The following is a 13,419-nucleotide window of genomic DNA, read 5'->3' as shown; positions in this document are numbered from 1 at the left end:
GTCCAGTCTCTGGGCGTATGGTGCATAGTCAGGACCATTACACTGTTGACGCACCTTGTGTACCCTTAGATTGTCTCTGCCGAGCAGGAGTAGAATCTCGGCGTTGATGTCCATAGGTGGGATAACGTTGGCTAGGTGCCTTAGGTGAGGTTGGTGAAATGCAGCTTCTGGGGTAGGAATCTCATCCCTATGGTTGGGTATTTGATCGCATTCGATCAGCGTCGGTAAGGGTATTTCCATATCCCCACTGACAGGAGAAGCGATGAATCCTTGTGATCTTCTGCCGCTAGTCTCTATGCGGCCCGAGCAGGTGTTTAAGGTATAGGGTTCGGATGGTCCCTTTATCCCAAAGGCTTCAAAGAATTTAGGACCTGCTAGCGACCGGTTGCTTTGGTCGTCGATGATGGCATACATTTTTACTGCCTTTTCTGGTAGTCCCTCTGGGTAGACCTTGATTAGGCATATTCGGGCACAACATTTCTCGCACTGGCCCTCCCCGCATACATCCAAGCATGAGCAGGAAACAGCAGTCGCTGCATTAGCGTAATTTTGGGGCTCCCCGCCATGACTTGGAGCAGGACTGGTGGTGACGGCAGTGAGTGAATCTCTGGAGAGTGGGATTGGGTGCATAGCTGAGGCATGTCTTTCACTATGACACTCCTCACACTTGATGACAGATTTACAGTCCTTAGCCATGTGCTCCAATGAAGCGCAGCATCTGAAACATACCCCGAGCTCGGTGAGGATTTTCTTGCGCTCCTGTATGGTTTTGGATCTAAACCCTCTACATTTGTTCAGAGAGTGTGGTTTTTTATGAATGGGACATTCACGATTGAAGGTCTTATCTCCTGATGAGGTAGTGTACTGTTTACCCGTGGGTACTGCAGGAGATGGTAGGTTAGTCTTTCTAACACTCACGCTGCTCTTGAAGTCTCTGTGTTTATGCGTGATGCTTTCATACCTTGATGATGATATTGCTGAAGCTGTAGTGTTGAATTCCAGGAAGTCGAGGCTGGGGTCATTCCTCATCTGGGACTGTTCATCAATAAACCTACAGAAGTGAATAAACGGGGGAAAGGTGACGTCATGCTCTCTTTTGTACCTTGAGACTGATGCCGCCCACTTTTCTTGCAGACTGTATGGTAGCTTCACGACAATTGGGTTCACTCCGTGAGCTGTATCCAGGTAGCACAGCCCGGACAGACGAGGGTCACCCTTGGCAAGCTCCAGTTCCATGAGCAGATCACTTAAATCCTGAAGCTTCTGGACATCCTTGAGATTGATCCTTGGAACGTTCTGCAGTCTCTTGAATAGGGCCTTCTCTATTGCTTCTGCACTGCCGAAGGTACGTTCGAGTCTCTGCCAGGCGGCAGCTAGACCTGCTTCTGCTTGTCCCACGTAGACAGTTCTGAGGCTTTTGACACGATTTGTGGAGCCTGGGCCCAGCCATTTGATCAAGAGGTCAAACTCCTGCTCTGCGGTTAGGTTGAGGTTAGCGATGGCGGCCTTGAAGGTTGCCTTCCAAGCTCTGTAGCTCTCTGCACGGTCATCAAATTTTGAGAGACTGGTGTTGATTAGCTCTCTGCTCACCATAAACCTGGCAAACTCAGACATATCTGATTTCTCACTGCTTGTTGCCATGACGACTTGTGATGCCCCTGGGGCGTATGGGCTGCCTGGCGTGAAAGGGCGAGATGCTTCCGGGTAGAATGATGTAGCTGCAGGGTTAAACTTTCGTTTAGCCTCTGTGGATTGTGATGACTGCTGCTTGAGCTGTGGAGGTAGGCCAGAAAACGCCTGATAGCGATCTTTCTGTAACAACCGTCCTTCAGAGGGCACATCCGGGTAACGGTTATTAGGTTGCTCGGGTGCTGTGGGTGGCAGTGGTACCGCAGGTAGAGCTGACCTGGAGGTTTCAGTGTTGTCGGCTTGGACGGTCGTGCAAACTGGGGGTGGCGCAGATACCTGATTCAGTACATAGTCACTGGTGCGGTCAACTGGATCATCTATCTCCTGTGGTAGCGAGCAGACTGGATCAAGACCTTGGCTCAATGCTTGCTCAAGTAGTCTTACTTTAGCTAACGCAATTTCCTCCTGCATCTCTGATTCGAAAATCTTTATTCGAGCCTCTGCTTCCGCTTCTGCCTTCTTGGCCTCTGCTTCTGCCTCTGCCCTCTTGGCCTCTGCCTCTGCTTCTGCCTCTGCCCTCTTGGCCTCTGCCTCTGCTTCCGCTTCTGCCCTCTTGGCCTCTGCCGCTGCTTCCGCTTCTGCCCTCTTGGCCTCTGCCGCTGCCTCTGCCCTCTTGGCCTCTGCCTCTGCCCTCTTGGCCTCTGCTTCTGCCCTTGCAAGAGCTTCTTTTTCTGTGAAGGAGCGTCTCGCTTTGGATTGCTCTGCGTTTATGCGGGCCTCTAGTAATCTGTCGCTCAAGGCTGAGCTTCTTGAGCACGATGATTTGTATGACCGAGAGGAATGTTTAGATGAATTTGATCTGTGTGATCTAGTTTCTTGCAAATGCGAGATACGGAGTTCCGCTTTACCTTTAACATCCAGCACCATGATGTCTCTTTGTCTGGCTATTGATTCTGCCTTGCTCAGTTCTGATAGGGCTTCATCGATATTAGAGTCTTTTAGAAAGGTTATATACCTTGTGGACAGTCTCTTGTATCTTTCTTGAGCTGTGTCCAGCCGCCCGATGGCAACTTGTAAGCTTGTGGCATCACCTGAGGAGGATTTAAGTCCGGACATGAGGGAGGAAACTCGTTCCCATTGTTCCTCCAGGTTATCACATAGCTCATCTTTCGTGGTGTGATAATTTTCAATGACCTTTACTGTCGGTTTGAGAAAGCGTCTTGGTCGTACGACTTGTTCTGCTGGAAGTGTGGATTCTGTTCCCTGCCCTTCATAATGATCAGTATCAGGTTGCATTTGCTTTAGTTCATCACTGGGGAACTGTGCAAAGTCCTTTTCGGCCATTTTGACTTAAGGTGCGCTGTCTCTTTAAGAAAATGAACTCTTGAATTGGACACTGAAAATCGCCGTACAGCTCTGATAGGGCACCTTGACAAAATTTCTAAGATATTTAGAATGAATTGCGGGGTTTTGCGGCGGCCACGGCAGTGTAAGGAACGTGCATAAACAGTACTTCTGTTATGCGAGGAAAAGTTAATATAGGACTTTAGGAATGACTTGGCGAGTTGTGGAGGACTTCCAGGCGAGACTATAGATACTGCGTATGTGCAGTGCTTCCGCCTAGGCTTGTGGAACATGCACTGTAGCCGGGCAGATTTGCTGCAAGTGGGCCTGTTGCTAGGGAGATTCCTGAGTGTGGTACTGGACTCTGAGGGAATCTGTAGCGGGGTATGGACTTTAAGGCAGTTTTTGACTGTTCTGTCCCCACATGAAGGCGAATGAAGGTATAACTAATAATGGCTGTGTAACTTCCTACCTTCGTATCCAAGCAGTGGAGCAGACCCGACCGGCAGATGTTCAGGTTAGATGGATCCAAACGTATACACAGGAATGAAATCAGCGTGGGTTTATTTGGTCCAAATACAGCGACAAACAGTGATACAATACTGTAAGGTAGTAGAGGTATTGATGCTGTCCTGTAATATCTTTCCAGAGGCTAACTGCTGGTCAAAAACTGATGCCTTCACAAGCCCAGGGTATTGAATGTCCTGTCACACAGCTATATAGCAGATAAAATGGCTGCAGGAAGTGACCAGAACCAAGGCTTGCCTAAAACCACACCCAGCAGAGAAAACACTTACTAGCTATAACAGAGGCATGCAGCATGCAAATTCTGGCCAGCAGATGGCAGCAACAGATCAAGACATAGAAACAAACATGGTGAAATAAGAATTGGTAATACAATGCACAGTTAAAAAACAAATATGAGGGGAACAGCACACAAATTCCCTCACTATAGACACCCTTCAGCACAGACAGACACTCCTCGGTACATACCCCCTCAGTACAGACCCCCCCCAGTAAAGACCTCTTCAATACAGACCCCTCCAGCACAGACCCCCTTCAGTACAGCCTTACTCAGTACAGGAAGCAGTAGATGCTCTGGTGATTCCTGTAAAATGTCTTCATACACTCCAAAGTATCGAGGGCATTACAACTATCCTCATAGCTCTGAGCTTCCCTAGATAGATATGGTACTTTGACCTGACACCCAGTGGGCTCTTCCTGGTCAACTTGATCGCCTATCTCAAGGACCAGTTTACCACCCTGCTTCATGGTTGCTGGTTTTAATGGCATGGCTGTTGAAGCTGAAGTCCTGAGAGAAAGGAGTCCCTTTGATTCAGTAGTTCTCACACTATTAAATGCTAAGAGGTCTACCTCCTACAGGGTCTACCATCACATATTTAAAGCTTACTCCACCTTGTGCAAGGAAAGAAGATTTCACAGGAAATATGCTGTGGGAAGAATCCTAACCTTTCTGAAATCAGGCCTGGATCATCATTTGGCCCTGAGTACCATCAAGGGGCGAATCTTGACCCTTGCAATGTTATTTCGAAGAATGAAAGCCTCCCATTTGTTGGTCAATACTTGTGTACTGAGTGTATCTCATGTAGCTCCTCCTGTACAGCCACCTGTGATTCAGTCAGACTTAAATTTTGTCCTATAAGCTATTTAAAAACTGCTTTTTGAGCCCATTTAGGGTATTTTTCCTTCTACTCTCACCCACTTTCCTTTCTTTGTTGCCATCACCGCTGCTATGAATGTGTATGAGCTGGCAGACATGTCCTATAAAGAACCCTGTCTGGTCTTACACAGGTATAGGGTGGTGTTGAGAGTTGGAACCTTCTTTTTTTTCCTATGGTGGTTTCATCATTTACCTCAACAAGGACATTGTTCTTTCTCTGGCTCTAGTACAAAATATCAAAATTTACTTTTAATAATGAGCCTATTGACGTTTTGTTACTGCTTGCCAGCTATCATTTGGACTGCTTTTGGATGTCCCAATTGTCCCAAAATACCTGAATCCTTCGATCATTAGGGACACAAGTCCCACCCCTCTGTGTTTGTACTCCTAATAATGCTTTTCTACAAAGATTGACGCAATTCGTAGGGGCATCGCCACTGCACAGACATCCATCTCACTTAGCATACCTTATACTAAACCTCCCTCAACACTTTCCTCTTTTGACCTTGCTACTACCAAAGAGGTCACTAAGGTTTTCTCAGAAGCGCATCTAATTACCTGCCCCCTGGATCCTGTTCCCTCACAACTACTGTACTATGGTCACCCTCTTCTTCCATCCTATGCTCCCTGACTCACATCTTCAATCTTTCCCTCTCTATTGGTGCCTTCCCCTCCCCTCTAAAGCATGCACACATCACTCCCATACTTAAAAAGCCCTCCCTGGACCCCACCAACCTGAACAATTTAAGACCCATCTCCCTGATGCCATTTACCTCTAAACTCCTAGAACGCTTAGCCTACAATCGCCTGAGCTCCTACCTCACTGACAACAACCTTCTTGACCCTTTACAGTCTGGCTTTTGCTCACTACACTCCACTGAAACTGCCCTACTAAAACTCACTAATGATCTACTAACTGCTAAAACCAATGGCCACTACTCCATACTCTTACTACTTGACCTCTCTGCGGCTTTTGATATGGTTGATCATCCCCTCCTCCTCAAAAAACTCCACTCTCTTGGCCTCAGAGACTCTGCTCCCTCTTGGTTCTCCTCCTACCTATCGCAGCGCTCCTTCAGCGCTACCTATAACACTGCCTCCTCCTCTTCACTCCCTCTTTCTGTAGGGGTCCTTCAAGGTTCTCCCCTTGGACCCCTTCTCTTCTCCATCTACACCTCCTCCCTTGGTCACTTGATAAACTCCCATGGCTTTAAGTACCATCTCTATGCTGATGACACACAAATATATCTTTCTACCCCTCACCTCACCCCTTCAGTCTCCTCTCGCATTACTAACCTACTAAGTGACATATCGGCATGGATGTCACTCCACTTCCTCAAACTCAATCTTTCCAAAACTGAGCTCTTAGTATTCCCCCCAGCCCGTGCCCCCTCCCCTGACTTCTCCATCAAGATCAATAACACAATCATCAGTCCCTCCCCTCATGCCAGTGTACTAGGTGTAATTCTAAACTCCCATCTGTCCTTTCAGTCCCAAATCCATTCACTGTCCAAATCTTGTAGACTTCACCTCCGCAATATCTCCAAGATACGCCCGTTCCTAACCTTGGAAACTACTAAGCAACTTATTCACTCCCTTGTTATATCTCGCCTTGACTATTGTAACTCCCTCCTCATTGGCCTACCTAATCGCAGGCTATCCCCTCTTTAGTCTATCATTAATGCTGCTGCCAGACTCATCCACCATACTAACCATTCTGTATCTGCCATCCCTCTCTGACAATCCCTCCATTGGCTTCCCATTGCCCAACGGATAAAATTCAAAACAAATGCCCCAAATTACATCACTGATCTTGTCTCTAAATATCACCCAAACCGTACTCTCCGCTCCTCGCAAGACCTCCTACTCTCTAGCTCCCTTGTCTCCTCCTCCCATGCTCGTTTCCAGGACTTCTCCAGAGCTTCCCCCATCCTCTGGAACTCTCTACCCCAATTTATCAGACTATCGCCTACTCTGCTCACTTTTAGGGGATTTCTGAAAACCTATCTCTTCAGGGAAGCCTATCCTGCCCTCAGCTAATAATGGAATCTTCTACTCTTTCAACCAGTCCATCCCCCACAGTTACTACCTTTTGTACCACTAGCCCCTCCCTCCTAGAGTGTAAGCTCCAAGGAGCAGGGCCCTCCTATTCCTCTTGTATTGAACTGTATTGTTGCTGTATTGTCTCCTGTTATATTGTAAAGCGCTGAGCAAACTGTTGGTGCTATATAAATCCTGTATAATAATAATAATAATGTTGGGAGTGGAATAGGTTATACACCATGCTGGTTCATGACTTTTTTGTTTGTCAGTGTCCACTTTTTTCCCACACAGTAGTATAACCCAACTGCCTCAGAATAACTGTGTCCGTGACCTTTAATGAATTCCAAGAAACATATTTCATGGGAAGTGCAAAACTCCTGTTATTTTGTAAGCCATTTGAAAACAGACATTTAATTTAGTAAAGCAACTTTGGGCAAAAGTCTGATAAAACCCAATTTAAAACAATCAATTCTTTTTTAAAAGGGAGACGATGGAAATCCTGGAAGTTCTGGAGATCGAGGTCCTAAAGGAGGCAGGGGTAGTAGGGTGAGAATTACGTTTTTTAAAGAACATATTTGCATGCTGAAACAACAAAAATATGTTTTTTAATTTAAAATTAACCTTGCCAAAATGTTTGTTTTAGTTACTGTGAGTAACTTGTGATAAATGGCATTTTTGGAAATGGTCAGGGACTTTTTTTCCCACAGCAGATTGCAACATGTATGGGTGTGAACCAGGCCTTAGTGGGAAACGGAAGAAGCAAACATGAAAAAAGACCGGGGAAGGGCATATTTATTAAGCAGTAAATATGACATTTATGGAATATTCACTGCAGGTTAATTTAATTTTACTGGTGCATGTGTTTTAAATTAGAGGAGATAATTAACTATGGGTAAATGTCACATCAGGAATGCCTGAAAATAAACTCTGATGACAATAAACAATAAAGTTTTAACACCAGGGTAAGGCACTCTATGTTTAATTGGGCTCACCTGAAAAAGTTGCCACCTTGCAAACAAATACACACAAACATAACAATAATATATCCACAAAAGGGGCCATAATCTGGCTCCAGCTTGAAGGGTTGGCCAAGCAAGTAGTACTGGAGTGCCTTCCATACTCACTTTATTGCAAGAGAATCCCTTTGTACAATAGAATAGTTTTGATGGCTGGAGTGAGCTTCTGGACTAAACAGAGAACAGAGTGACATTCTCTCCCAACTAGCTAGGACAAGACTATACCCAAGTCCAGATTTCAAGCATCAGTTTTCACCAGAAATGCTTTCTGAAATTTTTACAATGACTGTATCCTGGCACAAAGTCTGCTTCATCTGGCAGAATGCTGCTTCTGCCTCACTAGTTGGCCTTTTTAGAGGATGTTTCCAGTCCCAGCCAAAGGTGACATTATCATCTAGGCATGGCCCTGAAAATTCCTTATGGGGTCTCAAGACTTTCTTTGTGGCTCTCTGAGCATTGGCCAGGGCCCTGTGCAGCCCTGTGCAACCCAAATGACATTCTTGCACAGTGAAACAACAAGCACATTAAATTAATTTTTTCATTAGCCTTTTTGGAAAGTGCAATTTGCCAATAACTCTTTGTTAAATGTGGTGATGTATTAAGGTGGCCCTAATTCTTGAACTGATTTCTCCACCTGAGGCATTGAATAGGTATCCTTCATGAAGACTTCATTTAATTTTCATAGATATAATAAGTTTAGCTAGGATCAAAAACATAAACATCAGCAAAAGGGACATAACGTACAGTTAGTATCATGTGTCCCTTGTGCTGATTTTTCTTTTAGGGGAAATCTACCTTTGTCTTAGCCCCCCACACCCCCAGCTGTAATCTTCCAGTTCAGCGGGGGTTAACACAGCTAAAACACTATCAGGAGCTCTCATCAAGGACTATCAGGATCTCTGTCCTTCCAAAAAGAATCCGGTCTAAGGACCAGCTTTTATTGAATGGATATGCTGGAAAACCTGTATCCAATCCAGTCCCTGTGAGAACACAAAGGCACAGTGGGAGAGATCCATGTACTAACATCGCTTAGATAGGGCATCGATCTCTCTGTTTATTTTGCATTCATCCCGCTGGGTTGAATGAAAAAAAACTCAATGTGTATGCGGAGCTTAAGCCAGTGCCCAACCGAGCTATTGATACAGATCATGCTGAGCTGAGTAATGCTTGCAGTCATTCATGACACCTTCTCCTCAAAATCATTTAAATTTTATTATTATATTTTAATTTTATTTCTTTTTAGGAATGTTGTGTAAATAGGAACACATAACAAACAAAAAGCAGGGTTTCTAAAATTTGCGTAAAATTGTACAGAAAACCAAAAAGAATGGTACTTTGGTTATACCTTACCAGTGTTATAGTCTATAATACTGTAATGTATAATCAAAGTCCCATTCTTTTTCATTTTCTGTACAATTTTAGGCAGTTATAGGGATGATATCTACCAGTGTTAGTGTGATCAATATAGTATTGAATTGGGCCTTCACTATTTAATGTTTTCCAAAATCTGACTACAAAAGTTTAAATAAACTTTAAGGTTTTTTTGCCACTAGTGGGAAATTCAGTGACTTGCACTATGCTATTCTTTTCTCATGTTCTCGTGTTCAACTAGAGCTGCATTGCCTATACTTTACGTAATGCATGTGGGAATTTTATCAAGGATTTGTGCATGAACCACAATATATAAATATACAGATTTTTATATAAATTTACATTTTTACATTTCAGGGTAATTCTGGTCGACCAGGAGAAGAAGGTGGTCCAGGGGAGAGGGGACCTCCTGGGCCCAGGGTAAGGACAATGTTTAAGGCAAAACATTACTATTCTTTAATTTAAACTTTGCTAATCATACCTTTTCTTATTTTTCACAGGGTTCCAAAGGACCACAAGGAACAGGGTCCTTCACAGTGAGCAACCTACTTCTATTTATCTGTATTGCATATTACTTACTTGATGCTGAAGGATTTGTTCTTTTATAAAAGCAACTTTTAAATACTTATAGCTTCCTAAATTTCTGCCCCCAGCTTTGTCTTTTTAGTGAAGAGCATTTGATTATTAAATGTAAAAGTTAAATGGATTTCCAGTTTAAATAAGAAGTGGACTCTTGACTCTATGAACTATTATGAAAGGAACTTCAGTGTCCGCATCCTTCTAATATTAATCAATGGAACTTTAAACTTGCTACTGTTTATAAAGAGGCTCGGGGCTAAGTCTATCTTTTTAGATGCAACAACCCTCAAAGTATAATAATATGAATATTAATTATTGTTATGACTATATTATAATTTGACAGTGACTTTTATCACAATAACAATAACAAAATCTGTAGTTCTAGGCCTGGGAAGTCCTGAGGGGCTGCACAATATACTAACCTGAGGTATTGTTAGAAGGAACCATGTTTTTTAAATATATATTAAATATGATCTTTTTACTTTTACTGAGAGTATCTTTGGTTAGATTTGGCTAGTTGCATCTTTCTAGAAATAACATCCGCCAACCCTTTTATGAAGGTAGTGCAAATGTTACCTACACTTTATATTAATTATTAATATATTTGAATTAAAACAACTTGTATCAAGGACCAACTATAGGCAGGATCTTTAATACAGGGTAAAAACACTGTCAGGATTTTACATTGGTCTTTGTCTTTTTTGGTGAGATTCCATTTACGGGCAGGAAGTTATGAGAAATTTCCTCAGTGGGCATACAAAGTGCAACAAAACTCTTCATTTTTACTAAAAAGGGGAAGTGTTGGCACCTCTGTCAGGTTATGACTATTGTCTTAGTCTTCCTATCCCATTGACAACCACTTCCCTTCATTTCTTGCCCTGCTGTTACATTAGTGAACTGCAAACTCCCCAACTGGGTCAAACTTTACAAAGATATTTACTCTTCTCGAGTATACAAAACTAAAAAAAGTTTGGAATTGATTTTTAATACTCTACATTCAGCCAAAACAATTTAATATTTAATAAAAAGCTTTTCAGTAGTATAAAAAGAACAGTTTAGGTGGAATTTCTAGTACACATTAACAGGACGAAAAGTAGACAAATGAAAAAAAAAAATCACTTTACAGTGTATATATTTATGAATTGCTGAATTTACTTTAACAGTAACACTTTATGATCATTTTATTGTTTTTTTTTAGACTTGCGAGCTTGTAAATTTCACAAAAGAGAATTGCCGTAAGTAAATGCATCTTCTATATTTATAAATATGGAAACATTTTATGAATCAATTTAAACTAATAATGCTTCATTTCTTTCTTTATAGCCTGCTTCTCAGGTAAAACTATAATTTTATCATATTTTAATTAATTATACGTTATTGAAAATACAATTTAAACCATCTCTTTTTTATTTTAAGGTCCTTCTAAATGCCCAGTTTATCCAACCGAAGTAGTATTTGCTCTTGATTCCTCTCAAGATGTTCCACCTGCAGCCTTTCAAAGAATGAAGGACATAACTATTTCTCTTGTAGAAAAATTGGAAATCAGTGAGAGCAATTGCCCCAAAGGGGCTCGTGTTGCAGTGGTCACTTACGGCAAAACTGTGAAACATGTAATTCGTTTCTCTGACTTCAAGAAGAAAAATCTACTTTTGGATGAAATTCGTAAGATTCAACCTGAAAAGCCCACAGCTCTGAGAAACATTGGAGAGGCTATGAGATTTGTGGGTAGAAACATTTTTAAGCGTATTAGACATGGAGTTCTCATAAGGAAAGTTGTTGTTTTCTTTGCTAATGGAAGGTCAGTAGATGCTGCTTCAATAAATACTGCTGTACTGGAACTTAGCGCTCTCAATATAGTCCCTGCAGTTATTGCCTTTGAGGACGTTCCCAATGTCAGGACAGCCTTTGCGGTGAGTTATTGATTGTTGTCATAATACTATGGTAATTTCTTTATTTTATAATTCATTCATTTCATTCAAAAGCTAATACAACTTAAATTCCACTGGGTTGCCAATATTTTTGTTTGTGGGAGTACTGTTTTCACGACTAGGTGATAAATAATAATAAGAAAAAATTACTACAATTTTCTGTAACAACTGATTAGCCAGTTTTGACACTCAATTTCATTGTGAACAATTCCTCATACACATCAGTGACCAATTTCTTTTATTGGAATCTAACCATAACTCTTCTGCCCAGGGATAACTTTCAGTTTATATTGTGCGTTAATAATACTTTTTCCTTAAAGTGCCGCTAAAGCTTAAAAAGCTTAAAATTTTTTAAAAATAACAAACATGTCTATACTTGCCTGCTGTGTGCAGTGATTTTACACAGAGCAGCCCCGATCCTCCTTTCTTCAGGTTACCGCCAGTGCTCCTGGCTCCTCCCCCTCAAGCCGCTCACTCTGGGGGCACTGCTGTGTGCTCATCCCCGAGCCACTGCTCTATGTGTCCATAAGACATGGCTTGGCCCCACCCCCCCATGCTCTACTCAGTGACTTACTGGCTCTGATTGACAGGCAATGGGCTCCTGCTGCTGTCTTAGCCAATGAGAAGGAAGAATCCCAGACAGCAGAGGCTGCCGAGAACATCACTGGATCAGAGGGGGCTCAGGTAAGGATTGGGGTTGGGACTGGGGGGCCGCTGCACACTGAAGGTTTTTTACCTTCATGCATAGAATTCAGCCTTTACAAACCACTTTAAGCTGACAACGGTGTGCATTTTGAAATTGACAGCATGCATTATATTTATCATTGTAATTTGCTAACAGTTACCCATATTTTTTGTGACCTGCAGACAATCCCCAAAGCAAGGCTGACTTTATTATCACCTACTATAAATTCTTCTACATAACTAAGGTTTTCAACACCAGTAGTACAGTTACCCAAGAAAGATCACTATCACGTTCTAACACTTAGCAACTACAGTGAACTTTTTAGAGTGGCCATGTAACACAATCATTCTTGGACTCACAGAAAACTCATTTATTAAGGGGTAACCAATAGTTTTATTTGTAAACTGCTGACAATCTTCTTATCAAAGGTTTGCTTCAGCTTCACCAAATCTGTTGGTAATTGTCTCACATAGGACTGACCACAGTTTTCATTGTGATCAGCTAACAATAATCTAACTCATTGGTAATAGTAGGAACTAGGAGGGTACTACACTTGTAAAAAAAACTGATGTACCCTATGTCTGTCAGCAAGAAATCTTCAGCGCTAGACAAATTAAAGGATATGTTCACCTTTTATCAAAAAAAAATACATGCACATTTTTTTGCAGGTGAAAAAAATGTGAATTTACTATTTTTGGTTTTGGGAACCTGGAAAGTGTTGCACCAGCAATCAGCAGATAGCTGGTGCCATGTAGGACTCCTGCAGACTGTCAGTGTATTTGTGCGCTCCTATGAGCAGGCAGATACACACTGACAGAAAGAATCAATGAACTACAACAGCACTCAACAGCGTTGTGGTAGTTCATTTACAGAATACTGTGAATGAGTGATGCGGCAAGGTGGGTGGACTTATTACAATTACAATATATTATTGATGATTTAGAATGAGCATAGGAATAATGTCTGCAACAGCAATTACATCAGGCTCTGGAGGGAACATCTTTGGGAGATATCAGGAAAAGTTTTCAATCCTGACTGTAGAATAAAACAATGACATTACCATTAAAACGCTGATCTTAGCAGAAATATTCTATAGTTTAGTATCTGTATCCTGTTTATTCAGATATTCCTGCAGTTGGTCCT

General features: G+C 42.2%; 1 protein-coding gene across 1 annotated transcript in view; it reads left to right on the top strand.

The window, feature by feature from the left end:
- LOC149447777 (collagen alpha-4(VI) chain-like) overlaps positions 1–13,419 on the top strand; it is a 194,016-nt gene that overhangs the window by 129,181 nt on the left and 51,416 nt on the right. The window contains exons 29-34 of the mRNA XM_089652063.1: positions 7,181–7,243; positions 9,442–9,504; positions 9,585–9,620; positions 10,862–10,898; positions 10,987–10,998; positions 11,080–11,573. Of these exons, the coding sequence (XP_089508189.1) occupies positions 7,181–7,243; positions 9,442–9,504; positions 9,585–9,620; positions 10,862–10,898; positions 10,987–10,998; positions 11,080–11,573 (705 nt within the window). The remainder of the gene's footprint in view (positions 1–7,180; positions 7,244–9,441; positions 9,505–9,584; positions 9,621–10,861; positions 10,899–10,986; positions 10,999–11,079; positions 11,574–13,419) is intronic.

Source organism: Staurois parvus, unplaced genomic scaffold, assembly GCF_062004578.1.
Source record: "Staurois parvus isolate SC_StPar_1 unplaced genomic scaffold, SC_StPar_1.0 ptg000670l, whole genome shotgun sequence".
In the NCBI taxonomy this organism is placed as follows: Eukaryota; Metazoa; Chordata; class Amphibia; order Anura; family Ranidae; genus Staurois; species Staurois parvus.
The sequence above is the reverse complement of the archived record's forward strand: the minus strand, read 5'-3'. Positions and strand labels throughout refer to the sequence as shown.